General features: G+C 55.8%; 1 protein-coding gene across 1 annotated transcript; it reads right to left on the reverse strand.

Moving 5' to 3' along the window:
* Positions 1–14,083: 14,083 nt before the first annotated feature.
* LOC113934843 (60S ribosomal protein L27-like) lies at positions 14,084–14,530 on the reverse strand. Its single transcript, XM_035723701.1, has one exon. It carries the CDS (start codon positions 14,514–14,516, stop codon positions 14,181–14,183), a length of 336 nt encoding a protein of 111 aa, XP_035579594.1. The 5' UTR covers positions 14,517–14,530; the 3' UTR covers positions 14,084–14,180.
* Positions 14,531–15,096: the final 566 nt, after the last annotated feature.

A 15,096-nucleotide genomic window follows, 5' to 3' on the forward strand; every position in this document is an offset into this window, starting at 1 on the left:
ATCTCTTAACATCCACAAAGGAGACTGTGCGGGAGAAAGCCCAGAGACCTGGAATTGGACGGCCCCAGAGAAAGTGCCAGGTGGTGTTGGCTTTCCGTTCTCACCTGCTCGGCGCCGTCCCAGCCCCGCCCACCCTCAGCCCACCCCTCGCACACCTGGCTGGAGACAGGACCCAAGAGGGTGGGGGCAGCGTCCCTGGCGACACTGCCCTCCCCAGTGGTTCGTCGTGGGGTTTGTGAAGGAACGAATGAATGGACGAATGTGTTCCCTGGAAAGGGACACGCTAAACAAAAATGAGTTTCATGACGCAGCCCACTTACTGCTTCTTCCAGCAGACCCGGAGGGCAGGACGGAGGAGGTGCCATTCTGCCTGGGGCGTAACAGGGAGCTGGGGACACCTCTCTGGGGACAGGGGAAGGGGGAGGAGGAAGCGGCCACAGGGGAGAGGGAGCTCAGGTGGAGGGCACAGCCCCGGCTAGGGCGGGGGATGATGGACAGGTGGGCATGGGGGCAGGGGCCAGCCTGGGGGCACCTCGGGAGCCATGGGGGACTGTGCGCTTCCTTCCAAGCACTTGTGAGGGACAATGGTGATAGCCGGGAGAGCCCCCTTGCTGGAGCCAGGAAGCCAGTCTTCCCTAGTCAGGTGATGAACTGAAAACATGGGGGGGGCCCAGACTGCCGTCCCCTCCTTATCGCGTATACCACACGCTCACACGTTCACACAGTCACACACACCACATACAGACACACACCACTCACATTCATACCACACACATTCACACACACACTCTCTCACACCACTCACATACACTCACACCACTCACACACTCACCACACACACACACCGCTCACATTCACACCACACGCGTTCACACACACATTCACACAGTCACACACTCACACCACACACACTCACACCACTCACATTCACACCACACACATACACTCACACACTCACACACCACTTACAAACATACACCACTCACATTCACAACACACATATTCACACACATGCTTACACCACACACTCACACACATTCACACGCACTCACACCACTCACACTTTCACATACTATGTCCAAACATACACCGCATATTCACACATTCACACTACTCACACTCACTCACACCACACACGCTCACTAGCAGCCTGGAAGGCAGGAGGGAGCCTCCAGCCTTGATACGGAGGCAGGTCAGAGGGAGGCCCAGCCTCTGCCTGACAGAGACAGAGGGGCCCTGGGCCCGAGTCACGGGCGGTTTTCCCTTCTCAGCGGTTCCCCACAGAGGAACCAGAGCCGACGTGCCGCCTCCGGGCACAGGGCTCCCGGGCTCCCCGCACCGTGCCCTGTCCCTAATCACCTCCAGTGGCAGCAGTGGGCACTTCTTGGTGCTTTGGGGGGGGGGGTCCGAGTTCATTAAACTCCCTCTTTAGAGAGAGTGGACCCAAGGCCGTGGCTGGCCTGAAGTCACAGAGCCGGGAGACGGTGGGGGCGGGATTTGCACTCCTGTCCCTTCTCACTGCCCAGCCGGTGCCCCCTCACCAATTACCGGCCACCTCTCTGCCTCATCGGGACTTAATTCAGCAGAGTGGCATTCATTCAGAGCTCCTTAAGGCTGAATTCCTGAGAGGAGGAGAGTCTCCTTCACACCAAACGCGGGGGGACGCGGGCTTTACCGTGCACACACGAGGTTGATGGGAACCGGATAACCTGAGAGGACAAACGGCTCCCACACACTTCAGGGGCTGCATAAGCGGTCCTACAGTCAGTGCCCACCAGCAAAGGTCTCCATAAAGCAGCCCGTGCCTCTACGGTCCGGTTCACACGCTGGGGAGGCGCTGGGTGGCACCACCTGGGCCTGACTGGAGAAAGACCTACGTGGGCTCCCGGCTGTGTGACCTGGGACCAGGTACAACCCCTCTCTGAACCTCAATTTCCCATCAAAAGCCTACATAAGAATGGCTTCCCCACAGAGCTGTTGTGATGTGTGTAAACACAGTGTGAGGCTTGGTGCCCGGTGGGTGCTCAGGAACGCACAGCTGCTTTACAATAATTAAAAAGTACATCTCGGTCTCCCCACTAATTTGCGCTGGTCTTCGCAGAAATTGAGAGTTCTGCACACAGTTCTCCCACCTGGCTCCGGGTAGGTTCCCCCGCACTCATCCGATCCATAGGTGTTTACTTGCCCCCCAGCACCTGCTTCATGTCAGGTTCTCTGCTGAGGGCTAGGCATCCAGCCGTGGCCTAGACAGACAAGATCCCTGCCCGTAGGGGCTCACGGTCTACCTGTTGAAAGTGCCTGACAAGGGGGCTAAGAGGGGCAGGAGGTGGGAGGGTTGCCAGAGAAATACAAGATGCCAAGTTAGATTTGAACTTGATATAGACAACACATTTTCAGTATAAGTATATCCCATTCAATGTTTGGGACATACTTATACTCAAAAGTTATTTCTGACTTATTTTATTTCTGACTAAGTGTACTACATTTTTTTACTTGCAAAATCTGGCAACCTTACAAAGCAGATCTTCCAGCATTTAGCAGCTCCTGAGCACCTTCTACAGAAGTCCCCCTCCCAAATGACCGGAATTGTGGGCTTTGGGATAAAGAGAGGGACGAGCCCACAAGATAAGCACAGAGTGTGGTCCGGGAGGCCCCTCAACAAAGTGACCTTTGAGCTTAAGACCCGAAGCATGGAAAGGAAGAGAAAAGAATTCACATCCTAGGAAGAGGAGTCGGAGTCGGAGGCATGGGTGAGCCACGGCCGTGAGCCACCAGCTTGGAGGACAGAGCAGGGGCTTGGAGGGGAAGAAATGGCACGCTCCATGGGGGAGGCAGAATGGAACCAGACAGTGGGTAGCTGGACAGAGAGGAGGGGTACCGAAGGGCCCCAATTTGTGAAGGGGATGGTCTCCCCTCCCTGGTCACCCCAGCGGGAGGTCCCTGAAGTGCTCCATCAGTGACAAGGGCCTTTGGCACACCACAGAATGTTCAGTGAAAAGTACAAGATACAAAACAGACAGCGGCTGTGGTGTCGCAGGGCTTGACCTAGACCAGCTGACCTAGGGTATAGTAGGCGCTCAGTAAGCGTGGGGTCAATTGAATCATAGTTTTCCTATATGCAGACAAACTCAGGTGAGTAGAGGCATCTGCAAGGCTTTTCATTCCGTTTTGAGAGTATTTTATGGAATTAATGAATGAATGAATACATTGAACGGACGTAAGGTTAATAGAACTCCACCCAGAAACCACTGGTCCCAGACTTAGAAGGTAATAAAACAAGACAAAAAGCCAGAACCTGCCTCCTGGTCCCCAGTGGGGGCCATTGCTCTGGAGTCCGTGATAATTAGTGCCTTTGTGAGTTCTTGCTCTCTCCTCAACCTGCTAGCGCTGCGAAGCCTCCTGCCAAGCTCAGCAGGAGTGATCGCCTCCCCGGCTTCCAACACTCCAGCCCTCCCCATGTTCTCAGCCCGCTGGGCCTGCAGAAGGTGTAAACTCCTGGCGCACTAAGAAGGGGGGTGGCTGAGGCAGGGGGCATCCCGCATGTCCTGGAGGTCTCGGCGCACCACTGTCCTCCTCTGTGTCCTTGGGCAAGTGTTTTCACCTCTCTGAGCCTCCGTGCCCGCCCCCCCGCCCCCCGCCGTGAAGCAGGGATGGATGACGGTGATGTCACCGTTCACTGATGCACATGGGTTTGGGGAGAACCAGTTCCAGGCTGGGCACTACACCAGGGGTGAAGCTACAGAGCAAGGTCTTGGAACTCCTGGCTCCTGTTCGCCCGTGAACATCGGACACCAAACGAGGAAGGGCACAGCCTACAAGGTGACCATGTGGGTGGTCTGGGGAGGGCCCTGGGACAGGCTGGCCTTGGAGCTTAAACCTGAAGCCTGGGAGGGAAGAGAAAAGGCAGGATCCCTCCCTTGCAGGCTGCTGTGCAGAGGGTTCCTGGCACCCAGCTCCCCACCGGAAGAGCCAACTGTCGTGTTTAAAGGGCCCCTCCGGACCCCTCCAGCTTTTTAAGCACTTTATTATTAACAGTAACACATGGCTAATGTTTACGGAGCGCTTCCTATGGGTCAGCCTCTGTGCTTTGAGGGGCGAGCGTGCGCAGACCACACAGCGAGACGGTGGGGACACGTGCCAGGGCAGCGCGCAGCATGAAGCGGGCACACCCCGTGCGGCGCTGGTGCATCCGGGGCCGCTCCTGAACAGAGCCGGCGGGGCAGGGGGAACCACAGTCTGGAGCCCAGGACAGCCGGGGGCCCTTCCCACCGCCTCCCCACCCCATCAGACCACCGAAGCCCCCGCAGATACCAGGCCTCACCCTCCCCTTTACGAAGGAGAAGCTGAGGTGCCCCCGGAGACTCAGGTCTCCCACCTCCTACTCCGGTGCTCTTCCCAAGCACCCAGGCCATTGGTCAGGCCGCCCCTGCCCAGCAAAGCCCTCCACAGCCAGGCCCAGGATGGTGGTGCGGTGTATATGTGTGGGTGTGGGGCAGGAGAGGGGCCCAAAGCTCTGCTCTGAGGCCCGAAGCGGGGCCTGGGTGCTCGGAGCCCCTCTAGGCCCACCCGGGAGTGCCTGGCCAGTGGGAGCTGACGCTAAGCACAGTGGCCTCTCCCTCCATGCCCCACCCCCACCCCAAGGTGTCCCGTTCAAAGCCATGTGTACCCCGGGGGCAGCGGTAGGAGGGGGCCGCTGGGTCAAAGGGTGCCCCTGCAAAATGCAGTCGTGGGTGGACATCAGATCCAGTGAAGGCGGGATCCCCGGGTTTCAGGCTCCCTCCAGTGACCTGGAGTGACTGCCCCTTCTAGCGCGCACACACACTGCCCAGACTCCTGGGCCTCTTTCTGTCCCCCAGTCCCTCCCCACCACACACTCCCATTTCTCCACACCCTCCCCCTTCCGAATGACCAGGATGACATAACCAGAAGCGCCCCCACAGCTGCTAGACCCCTGGCCGGGTGAGGTGAAGTTAGGCCTGCTCCTGGGCTTGCTGGCTGCGTGACCTTGAGCAGGTCACTTGCCCTCTCTGAGCCTCTGCTTCCTCGCCTATAAAATGGGGGTCACATCAGCCCCCGCCTTATAGGACTCTGGTGGGGGGAGGGTCCCAGAAGATGGACTCAGCATGGACCCAGAACGGAGTGCCTACATTCACTTGAGCACCACCCTGTGCCAGGCCCCTCTCTGGGCACTGCAAGGGCAAATGGGTATTTTCATGGCATGCCATGAAAATACCCGTTTGCTTAGGTCCCGTTTCCTTCCTCCAGGGGCTGAGGTGGCTCCCAAGGATGAGGAAGACGTGGCCTCTGCCACCGTCTGTCTGCCTGTCTATGTACATCAGCAGTTCTCAAAGAGTGTCCCACAGCCAGCAGCATGAACACTGCCCAGGCTCTTGCTCAGGCCCATGAACCAGAAACTCTGTGTGACCCACGGTCTGTTTTAACAAGGCCCCCGGGTGATAGGTGCACACTCGGGTTTGAGAAGCACCGGTCGTAGACCACGAGATCCTGGGGGGTAACCCCTCTTGCCCCCCAACCCTCACCCCAACTCTGAGCCCAGTCCCACCAGTACCATGCTCCCCTAAATCCAGCCTCTCATCAGCTAGTCAACAGTCTGGGGACCCAGGTCCCTCAAAGCATGGCCCTCAGAGCAGCCGCACCAGAACCACTGGGAGCTTGACAAAATGCAAGCCCAGGTCCCACCTGAAACCAGAGTGTGACTGTCTAAGGGGGCCCAGGAGTTTGCCTTTGACCACATCCCTGCCTGATCCTAAGGCAGCCAGCAGTCCAAGAACGGTGTAGAAAGAAGATGGGGGTGCACCTTGGTGGTGCAGTTGGTTGAGCGTTCGATTCTTCTGTGTGGCTCAGGTCATGATCTCAGGGTCACGGGCTCGGGCCCCACGCTGGGCTCCGTGCTGGGCGTGGAGTCTGCTTAAGATTCTCCCTCTCCCTCGGCCCCTCCCCTGTGCACTCTCTCTCTAAAATAAATCTTTAAAATAAATACATAAATCTTTTTAGAAGAAGGAGGAGGAGGAGGAGAAGGGGAAGAAGAATAGCAGAGAAAGCCAAGCCCTGAGGCGAGGTGGATGGGCAGGGAAACCAGGCTCTCCAGGAGTGCATGAAGGGTCCCGGGTGCTTCCCAGACTCACCACAAACAAGACCCATAACAAGAGGGGTCTGGGAGCCCCACACCGGGCAGCGCATCGGTGGGTGGGCACCATTTGTGGGGCCAAGGATGAAATTTTGTGGGGAAAAAAAAAAATACCATTCCCTGTTCTTTTTTTTTTTTTTTAGATTTTATTTATTTATTTGACAGAGAGAGACACAGCGAGAGAGGGAACACAAGCAGGGGGAGTGGGAGAGGGAGAAGCAGGCTTCCCGCGGAGCAGGGAGCCCGATGCGGGGCTCGATCCCAGGACCCTGGGATCATGACCTGAGCCGAAGACAGACGCCCAACGACTGAGCCCCCCGGGCACCGCACCATTCCCTGTTCTAACCCCGACGGAACCTAGGAAAGATGGGGCAGGAGCCCAGGGCAGCTGTGAGCGGGAAGCTGAAGCCCCGAGACCCAAGCCCAGTCGGCCCCTCCCCATACCCATCCCGCAATTCCAAATACCTTTCCTTCCACCAGTGGCGCATTGGTGGGCTTCAAAGTCCCCAGGCCTCGAGACTGCCAGGGGGCAGGTGGTGGCACGTGGCAAGCAGCTCCTGAGACCCTTTGGCTGGAGGGTGGAGTGGCCCAGCAGAGAGAAGAAAGGCAACAGCCGGCCGTGCCCTGGGCCTGCAGCAGGGTGGGGAGCCTGGCCTATCCCAGTGACTGCTGACCGTGAGCCCACCCCAGTGCCCCCAAGCCCGCCCCGTACCTAGGTCCTCCCAGGTTGGGACGGGCACAGAGCGAGGACACCAGGAGAAGCCCAGCCTGATCCATGTCCTGCCAAGGAGGCTGCCCGAGGCGCACCAAGAGAATCGTGGGCTGGGGAGCTGGGGGTGGGGGCACAGGGGGAGGTGTGTGCTACAAGGAAGGAAGCCCGCAGAAGGAAAAGTCTGTAATAATGTGGCCCTGGGGGCTTCCTGATAGGAGCTAGGACTTTGGGGGGGAAAGCTACCTCAAAAGCCAACTCGCACTTGGAGACTTCTGCCTCCGTCTTGGGTTCCATTATGGACAGCAGATCATGGACAGGTGTGACAGGGGAGGGAGGGGGCCGAAGAAGAGCGGACAGGGCCCAAATCTCTCCCTGCCAAACATGTTACCACCTATACTTCCCTTTTCCATCAGAGCAAACCTCACAAAAAGAAATATCAAATCCTGAATCACAAAAGAGCAAAACCATCCATGGGTCTATCTGGCACCTGGTCTCGACCCAGCCTCTCAGGCACCAACTTCACCACATTTTACCATCTGTATTTTACCCATTTTATTATTTGCTTAATATTTTTCTTTAAAAGAATTCGCAATTTTTACTTAAATCGATGTATCTAGCAGGGAACTGTATATGACCACTGCATGTGGAAAACTGAGATCACAGTGCCATAAATAGAAGATAAAAGTAAAAATAAATTACAATGAAAATAAAACAATGTTATTAAATTCTATCTGGCTTATTGCTGCCTGCCAACAGCTTTGTTATAGAAGGGTTGGGGAGTGTGAGCTTCTCCGGAAAACCAGATGGGCCAAGAGAATGGAGAGGGGGATCACCCTCGTGTGGTGTGAATCTGTGTGGCTTCTTGAAATCTTCCCTCTCCTAGGTTCACCAGGGCTGCCCACCGTGCACTTGGGAAATCACAACCAGCAGGTGACACCCCGAGGCCACTGAACCAGGGGACGGGGCTCCCTGCAAGGTAGGGACCTCATCTCATTTAATGCTGACAGGTTTTCTTACCTCTGGCGCGAGGCAAGCACCGCGATGGTCCTGTTACAGGTGAGGGCACCTGAGCCCCGGGGAGGAGGGGGGGGGGTCGGTCTAGCCCATGGCCTCCTACCGAAGTGTGCAGACCACAGCCTTCTGCCCTCGGCTCCCTGCATGGCCAAATCTGTTTGCTACAAATGCTCTGCATTTTTCCTGGTGCTCCTCTCCGCTGGTGCTCCTTGTTCAAACCCCCTCACCGAGAGGTCCCCTCTTCCAGCCCACAGTGGCATCTCCCTGATCGTCATGGTGTCTGCAAGGTTACTGTGCCATTCGGGACCCAGAACTCTGCAAGCAGAATCCTCTGACCACCGCCCCCCAAATGCAGCCTAGAGCTTTGGCCAGAGATGGAGGGGAAGGAGGCCACACCCCAAATCCTCACAAACCACCCCCTTGATCTCCAGCTGAAGCAGGTAAGTTGGATCAAAATTATCCCATATGCTAACAATTTCCTCTATGAGAAATGCAATTATAAGTCACAAAAAGGAATGTGTGAATTAAAATGGGCCATGGTGAAGAAGGCGGGGAGAAACCCAGCGGTCCCCAAACAATCCTCTGGGCGGGAGGCCAGCAAGGATGGAGGTGATGTTTCAGCCTCGAAAGGACTAGCAGCTTTTTGTCACATCGACACGAAACTGCAGTGGAGGCAGGCTGGTAGCCTGTCACAGGCAGTAAGTCTCACCTCTAACATCCCTTACTCCGGCCCCTGTCAGGACAGCCGCCTGGACGCTCTGATCAGGCCCAGGACACTTGGAGACGCCAGAGCCCCTCCATAAAGTGTGATGAGCCCTGCGTGGGGAGAAGGTGACACGGGGAGGTCTCCAAGTCCTGCTGGGCTGGGGGCTCTCAATCTCAGCCCACGGGGGTGGGGTGTCTGATCTTAGATCCAATCTGCAGAATGATTTCGGAGGTGAGCTCAGTCCTTTGCAGCCCAGAACGGGTGACTCTGGAAGTGAGGGTCTGTCCAGGGGCTGTGGGCAGACCTGTGCATGCATGCAGACCCTTTCCCACATACATGTGCACCTCACAAACACTAAGTCCCAGAATCTACCCCCCCCCCCCACGGCCACCACCCCCACCCCCCGGTCCTCAGAGCCTCTCTGCTCTGGTCAGGGAGCAGGAAAAGCAGGAGGGCCCATGGTTGGCAGGGGCAGCCCCCAGGCACCCCACCCCACCCCTCAGGTCAACCTGAGGTAGGGCCACCTTGACTCCTCTAGGTCTTCATCCCAAGGTCATATCCAAGCGAGCGAAACACGAATCCCTCCCCCAAAAAAGGGCTCCCTAAGGCAGAATGCATGAAAAGCAAAGGCAAGCTCCATGGACAGATGGAAATTGGAAAGCATTTTTCTAAAATATCTAAATGCTCGGATGCTGTCAAGGAGAAGGGGATGGGGGGGTGGGCAGAGCAGTGGTTTGAGTGAGACCGGGACCTGGGTTCGAATCTCATCTTCACCCTGTGCCAGCTGTGTGACTGAGCAAGTGACTTCCTCTCTGAGCCTCCGTTTCCTCCTCTGCAGATAGGCGTGACAATAGCACCAGCCAAACGCAGGTTTTCTGTGAATTTCCATACATTCGTATGGAAAGCGCATGATGCTTGAGACATATAAAGTTTGCCTAGGTGACAGCAATTATCAGTACTGAATGTCACATACAGACAAATATTGGCAAGCGTTAAACGTATAAGAAAATTTTAAGTAAAGAAACTTAAAACTGAGAATTTCTGTGCATTTATTCAATTCAGTCTGCAGATTGGAACAGATCCCTGCAGTTCTATTTCTGTTCAGCTCCTGGTGCAATGTCGTGTCAGAAGTGAGAAGCAGGGCTTGCGGCTATCTGGGGGAAGCACGTGCTGAATGGGCGCCGGAGTCCTGCCCACCGGCTGGAGTTTGAATCCTGGTACCTCAACTCCCTAACTGGGGCAGGCGGCCTCCCCTTCCTCAAAGCAGGGGCGAGGAGCCCGAGGACCTACTCGGGGCCTCCGGCTCCCCCTGCCAATCTCGGCTTTGGGTCGCGCGGTTGGTTAGAGGAGGGGCGTGGCCACAACGGGGCGTGGCCCTGGCTCTCCCGGCCACGCCCACCGGCGAGGGAGGGGCGGCGTGACTAGGACGGCGTGAGGAGAGTCACAAGGATCTGGGGGCACCACAAAACCTTTGTCCCCGAAGCACCCCCTTTGCTGAGCAGAGTTGGCAACCGGAAGGAACAGCTCTTGAGGCTGCACATCTGGCCAAGGGCACGGGGCAGGGGTCCAGGGGCAGGACCCAGGGCAGGCAGGGACGGGAGGAGGCTGGGGGGCTCCGGTGCAATGTGGCACCTCCAAGGGAGGATGTGGTCACTCTCATCAGATTTGTATCGGTGGGTGGCCTGGGTGCGGGTCACCCTTTGAGGGGAGACACGAGGCTGCCCTGCCGTCACGGGGCTCAAAAGGGGTCCACCAGGTGAGGGAGAGGCGGGATCAGGTCGGGCCTGGTGGGCCACAGCCAGGATTTTGGATCTTACTCTCCCTGCGATGAGAAGCCACCAGAGGATTCCCAGCTGGCAAGAGATGAGATTTCACTTGCATTTTGAAAGGACGGTTTGCTCTTCAGGATGGAGAACGGACCGAAGGGGAACAGGGTGTCTCAGGGAGACAGTCAGTTAATACAGAGGTGCGGAATGGTGCTGGCCAGCACGTCCCGGGAGACCTGGAGAAGGGGCCAGGTTCCTGGTGTGTTTCCAGAGTTAGAGCGGACCAGATTGGTGGATCTGGAAAGATAACCCCAAGAGTTTTGTGTGTGTGTGTGTGTTTTTAAGATTTTATTTATTTATCTGACAGAGAGAGAGAGAGAGCACAAGCAGGGGAAGCAACAGGCAGAGGGAGAGGGAGAAGCAGGCTCCCTGCTGAACAGAGAGCCCAATGCGGGGCTCGATCCCAGGACCCTGGGGTCATGACCTGAGCTGAAGGCCGCTGCTTAACGGACTGAACCACCCAGGCGTCCCAACCCCAGGCGTTTTGACCTGAGAAAATGAAAGCACGGGGTTTCCATTTACTGCTAGAAGAGCACGTTTGGGGAAGCAGGTGGAGGAGACAAGGTTTGGGACAGGTTAAATGTGAGGAGCTATGAGCCATCCCTTGGGAGGTGTTGGGGAAACCTGGAGTTCGGGGGAGGGGACAGGCTTCCCTGAGGCAGGGGGAGGCAGGGGGTGTCCCCGCAAAGCTGGCTCTCAGCCCCATGAAACCAAGAGACCATCCAGGGGGAGGGCGACACACGGGAGAAACCGAGCAGTCGGCACTGGCCGCAGCGAGCTGTGCTTGGGTGGAGTGGCCAGAGCGAAAACCTGACTGCAGCGGGCTCAGGAGATCACGGGAGGGAAGCGTGGAGAGAGATCATTTCAATGACACTTGCCAGGAAGCATGGCTGGAAGGGGGTCAGATAAATGGGGCAGAAGCTGGAGGGGACGGTAGGGTCAAGGGGTGGCTTTATGAAATATGGGAGACATTCCTGCGTATTTGTTGCATGTTGATGGTGACAACCCAGGTAAGGAATGGGCAGCCGATGATGCGGGAGAGATGCAAACGGGGCAAAGTGGTAGAGACACTCTGAGAAGGTGCACAGGGGCCCCTGAGCAGGAGCGGGACAGCTGATCCACTGATGGCCGTGAGGGCAGGAAGGCCAGTGGGTGGGTCCAGCAGGGAGGATGGTGAAGGTAGGGCTGGTGTTAGCCAGCCCCATTACTAGCTGATTGCTAGTGGTTTTTTTTTTTTTTTCCAGAAATAAGAAGCAACAATGGTCTGAAGGATTCCCTTGAGGCCAAGGTCATGAGGTGAAGCCCATGGTCACGCTGGGCGGCTCCTCTGCTTGGGCGCTGGAGCACGGGAGGTAGCATGCTGCGCTCAGCCAGGACAGAGAATGGGAGGAAAGAAGGGCCGGGGGCCGAGGAGGGTGTAGAGATTAGACTACGACCGGGCGGCGAGGGGAGGGAGAGGACGAGGAAAGAGGGGTCAGGGATCTCAGGGGGCAAAGAGTCATGGGTGTCAAGGTTGCAGAGGGAGCGTGCAAAAAGACAGGAGGTGGGAGAATGGGAGGCTAGAGATGGAAGTTACCCGGACTGGGGAATCTGGGGCAAAGCCAAGATCCAGCTGTGGCTGTTTGGGCGGGGGGGGGGGGGGGGGGGGGGGGGGGGGGGGGGGGGGGGGGCGGGGGGGGGCCTCTGCCTGCTCAGTGGTGGGGATTAGGGTGGGGGAGGTGGGATGTTCCTGGGGGCCTGGCTCAGGCAGCAAGCCAGAGGCTGCCTGGGGCCTCTGTAAAGACCATCCTCGGTCTGGCTGAGCAAGGACATCCCTAGATGGTGACTTCTGGCAAAGACAGTCTTCAAAGGCTCTTTTTTTTTTTTTAATAAAAAACATAACACATAATTTACCATCTTAACCTTCTTACTTGTTTATTTATTTATTTAATAACTGGAAGTTTGTGCCTCTTAAGCCTCCTTCTTAACCATTTTTAAGTGTACGGCTCAGCAGCAGAGTCCACTCACAATGTTGTGAACCAATCTCTAGAACTCCACTCATCTTCCCCAAATGAGTCTCTGTACCTATTACACACTAACTCCCCACTCCCCCCTCCCCCAGCCCCTGGCACCCCCCCCCTTCTACTTTCTGTGTCTATGAACTTAACGACTCTAGGGGCCGCGTCTAAGTGGAATCATACGGTATTTGTCTTTTTGTGTCTGGCTTATTTCACTCAGCGTGATGTCCTCTGGGTTCAGCCACGTTGTAGCAGGTGTCAGGATTCCCTTGCTTTCCGAGGCTGGAATAATATTCCATGTGCGTGGCACATTTTGTCTCTCCATCCGTGGATGGCCACTTGGGTTGTTTCCACCTTTTGGCAATTGTGGATAATGCTGCTGTGAACATGGGTGCCCACACATCTCTTCAAGACCCTGCTTTGAATTCTTTTGGCTATGTTCCCAGAAGTAGGATTCCTGGGTCCTGTGGCAACCCTCTGTTTCACTTTCTGAGGAGCCGCCATACTGTTGCCACAGCAGCTGGGCCATCTTACTTTCTCACCGGCGGCGCGCAAGGGTTCCCCTTCCTCTACATGCCTGCCAACACTTGCTAGCCATCCGTCGTCCCAGTTTGTTGAGAAACATTGTCTCATTTGGTGAGGTAAGGGCATCCCAGGTGGAAAGGGACAAGGAGCCTGGCAGCTGGGGGGCTGGGGGCAGAAAACGGCAAGTGACACGTCTGGCTGAAGCACAGGAGTGTGGTCAGAGGCGAGGCTAGAAATGCGGCTGGGGGAGGCCAACCTTGGAGACCCTCCAGTGCCCAGGGAGGGGCCTGGATGTCACTTGACGAGTAGCCCCTGCAGGGCTCTGAGCAGGATGTGAAGGGACCACAGACAAGAACACTGATGAATCCGAGGGTGAGGGGACAGGGTGGCCGGAGGGGAAGAAATAGGAGGTTGGGAAGCCATGAAAGAGATTCTTAGAACAGCCTAGAAACGCTCTGACTGCCATGAAGTCTCACAGGGGCTCAGCCCCAAGTCAAGCGAGCCCTTTGCTGTCATTTTGGCATACCTGGTCAGGTGGGTATGTGGTCGCCCCAGTTTACAGATGAGGAGACTGAGGCTCTGAGAGCATAAGTAACTTGCCCAAGGTCTCAAAGTCAGTAAGTGGTAGAGCTGTGACTCAAACTCCAATCTGTTTCTCATAATTCCACAAGGATTTATTGAGCACCTACTGTGTACCAGGCCCATGCTTTTAACAGCTACTCAGCACTGGCTCAAACAGTGGCCAACCTCCAAGCTGCTCTAAGACAAGACACGAGAAGGTAACTCACCAGGGGGTGGAGAACGTGGAGACAATTGGAAATTGGAAAAATTGGCTAACCCACACAGGCTATATTAGCACACACACGTGCACTCACCCATCGCAGAATCTGCCGGGCCCTGGAGGGTTTGTGGCCAAAAGAAGAAAGGAGGGGGAGTCCTAGAAAATTACAGACCATCCCCAGGCTCCCCTCCCCAACAGATAAGTGGATCATCACCTAGTAAAGGGGGTTTCACAAAGAGCAGAGTTTGGGAAGGCTCCAATCACAGGCAACTGTGATTTTTATAGGCAAGTCCATACGTTCAACCCAATACAAAATGATGCTGCATCACTTACCCGGGCTTTCTTCTTTTCTTTCTTTTCTTTTTTGGTATTTTTAATGACTGAAACCAAACAAATCTAAAACCGCAGCTTCTGGAAGAACCGCTTGTTCTTGCCGGTCTTGTACCTCTCCTCGAACTTGACCTTAGCCTCTCATCGGGCCTTTCGTTTAAGAGCACGGTCTCTGAAGACATCCTTGTTGACAACAGTCTTGTCCAAGGGGATAGCCACAGAGTACCTTGTGGGCATGAGGTGATTGTAATTATAAACTTTCACAAAAGACCTGATCTTTGACCTCTTGGCGATTTTCTTCTTGCCCAGGGCAGCTGTCACTTTGCGTGGATAGCGGTCAATTCCAGCCACCAGAGCATAGCTGTAGGGATGGTCTGAGGTGCCATCATCAATGTTCTTCACAATGACCGCTTTGCGTCCGGAGTAGCGTCCGGCCAGGACCAGCACCACCTTCCCGGGTTTCGTGAACTTGCCCATCTCGACACCAGCCACTCGAGCCTACAGCAGAAAGCCCGGGCTTTCAATCCTTCAATCAACATTTAATGAGTTCCCACCAACGAAGTGCCAACAGAGGGGACACAGAGAGGAGCAATACAGGTGTGGCTCCTGTCCTCATGGACCTGTGGCCGCTGACGGTCACAGGTGTGATACACAGTCACCGGAGCACTGGGTGTAGGCAGGGCTTACTGGCAGCCTGTCACGGGTGGGGGGAGATAAGCGTCTGGGGCACCAGGGACAGCTTCCCCAACGAAGTGCTGTGAGCCAACACATGGGTAGGAATTGCCCCAGCAAGGAAGCAGGAGGAAAGAGTCCCAGCAAAAGAAAACAAGGCCCAGGGGGCATTGAGGGAATGGACAGGGAAGTAGAACCAGGGCTCTCTGAAGGAGTAGACACGCTGGCAGATAAAGGGAGACCAGGGTTTTCATCTGTTTAGACTTTCAAAGGTCAAGACAAATAGGGCTTTAACATCAAAAACATTTTAACAGGCGTAGAATCTTTGAAACGTTTCCTGCTGTGTTCTCCCTTTTGCTAATTCAATATTTTTTCTCTCTGTCTA

This window comes from Zalophus californianus, chromosome 13 (genome assembly GCF_009762305.2).
Source record: "Zalophus californianus isolate mZalCal1 chromosome 13, mZalCal1.pri.v2, whole genome shotgun sequence".
Lineage (NCBI taxonomy): Eukaryota > Metazoa > Chordata > Mammalia > Carnivora > Otariidae > Zalophus > Zalophus californianus.

Excerpts from the sequence above, each read along its gene's own strand:
- LOC113934843 (XM_035723701.1), bottom strand. The coding sequence starts at position 14,516 with ATGGGCAAGTTCACGAAACCCGGGAAGGTGGTGCTGGTCCTGGCCGGA.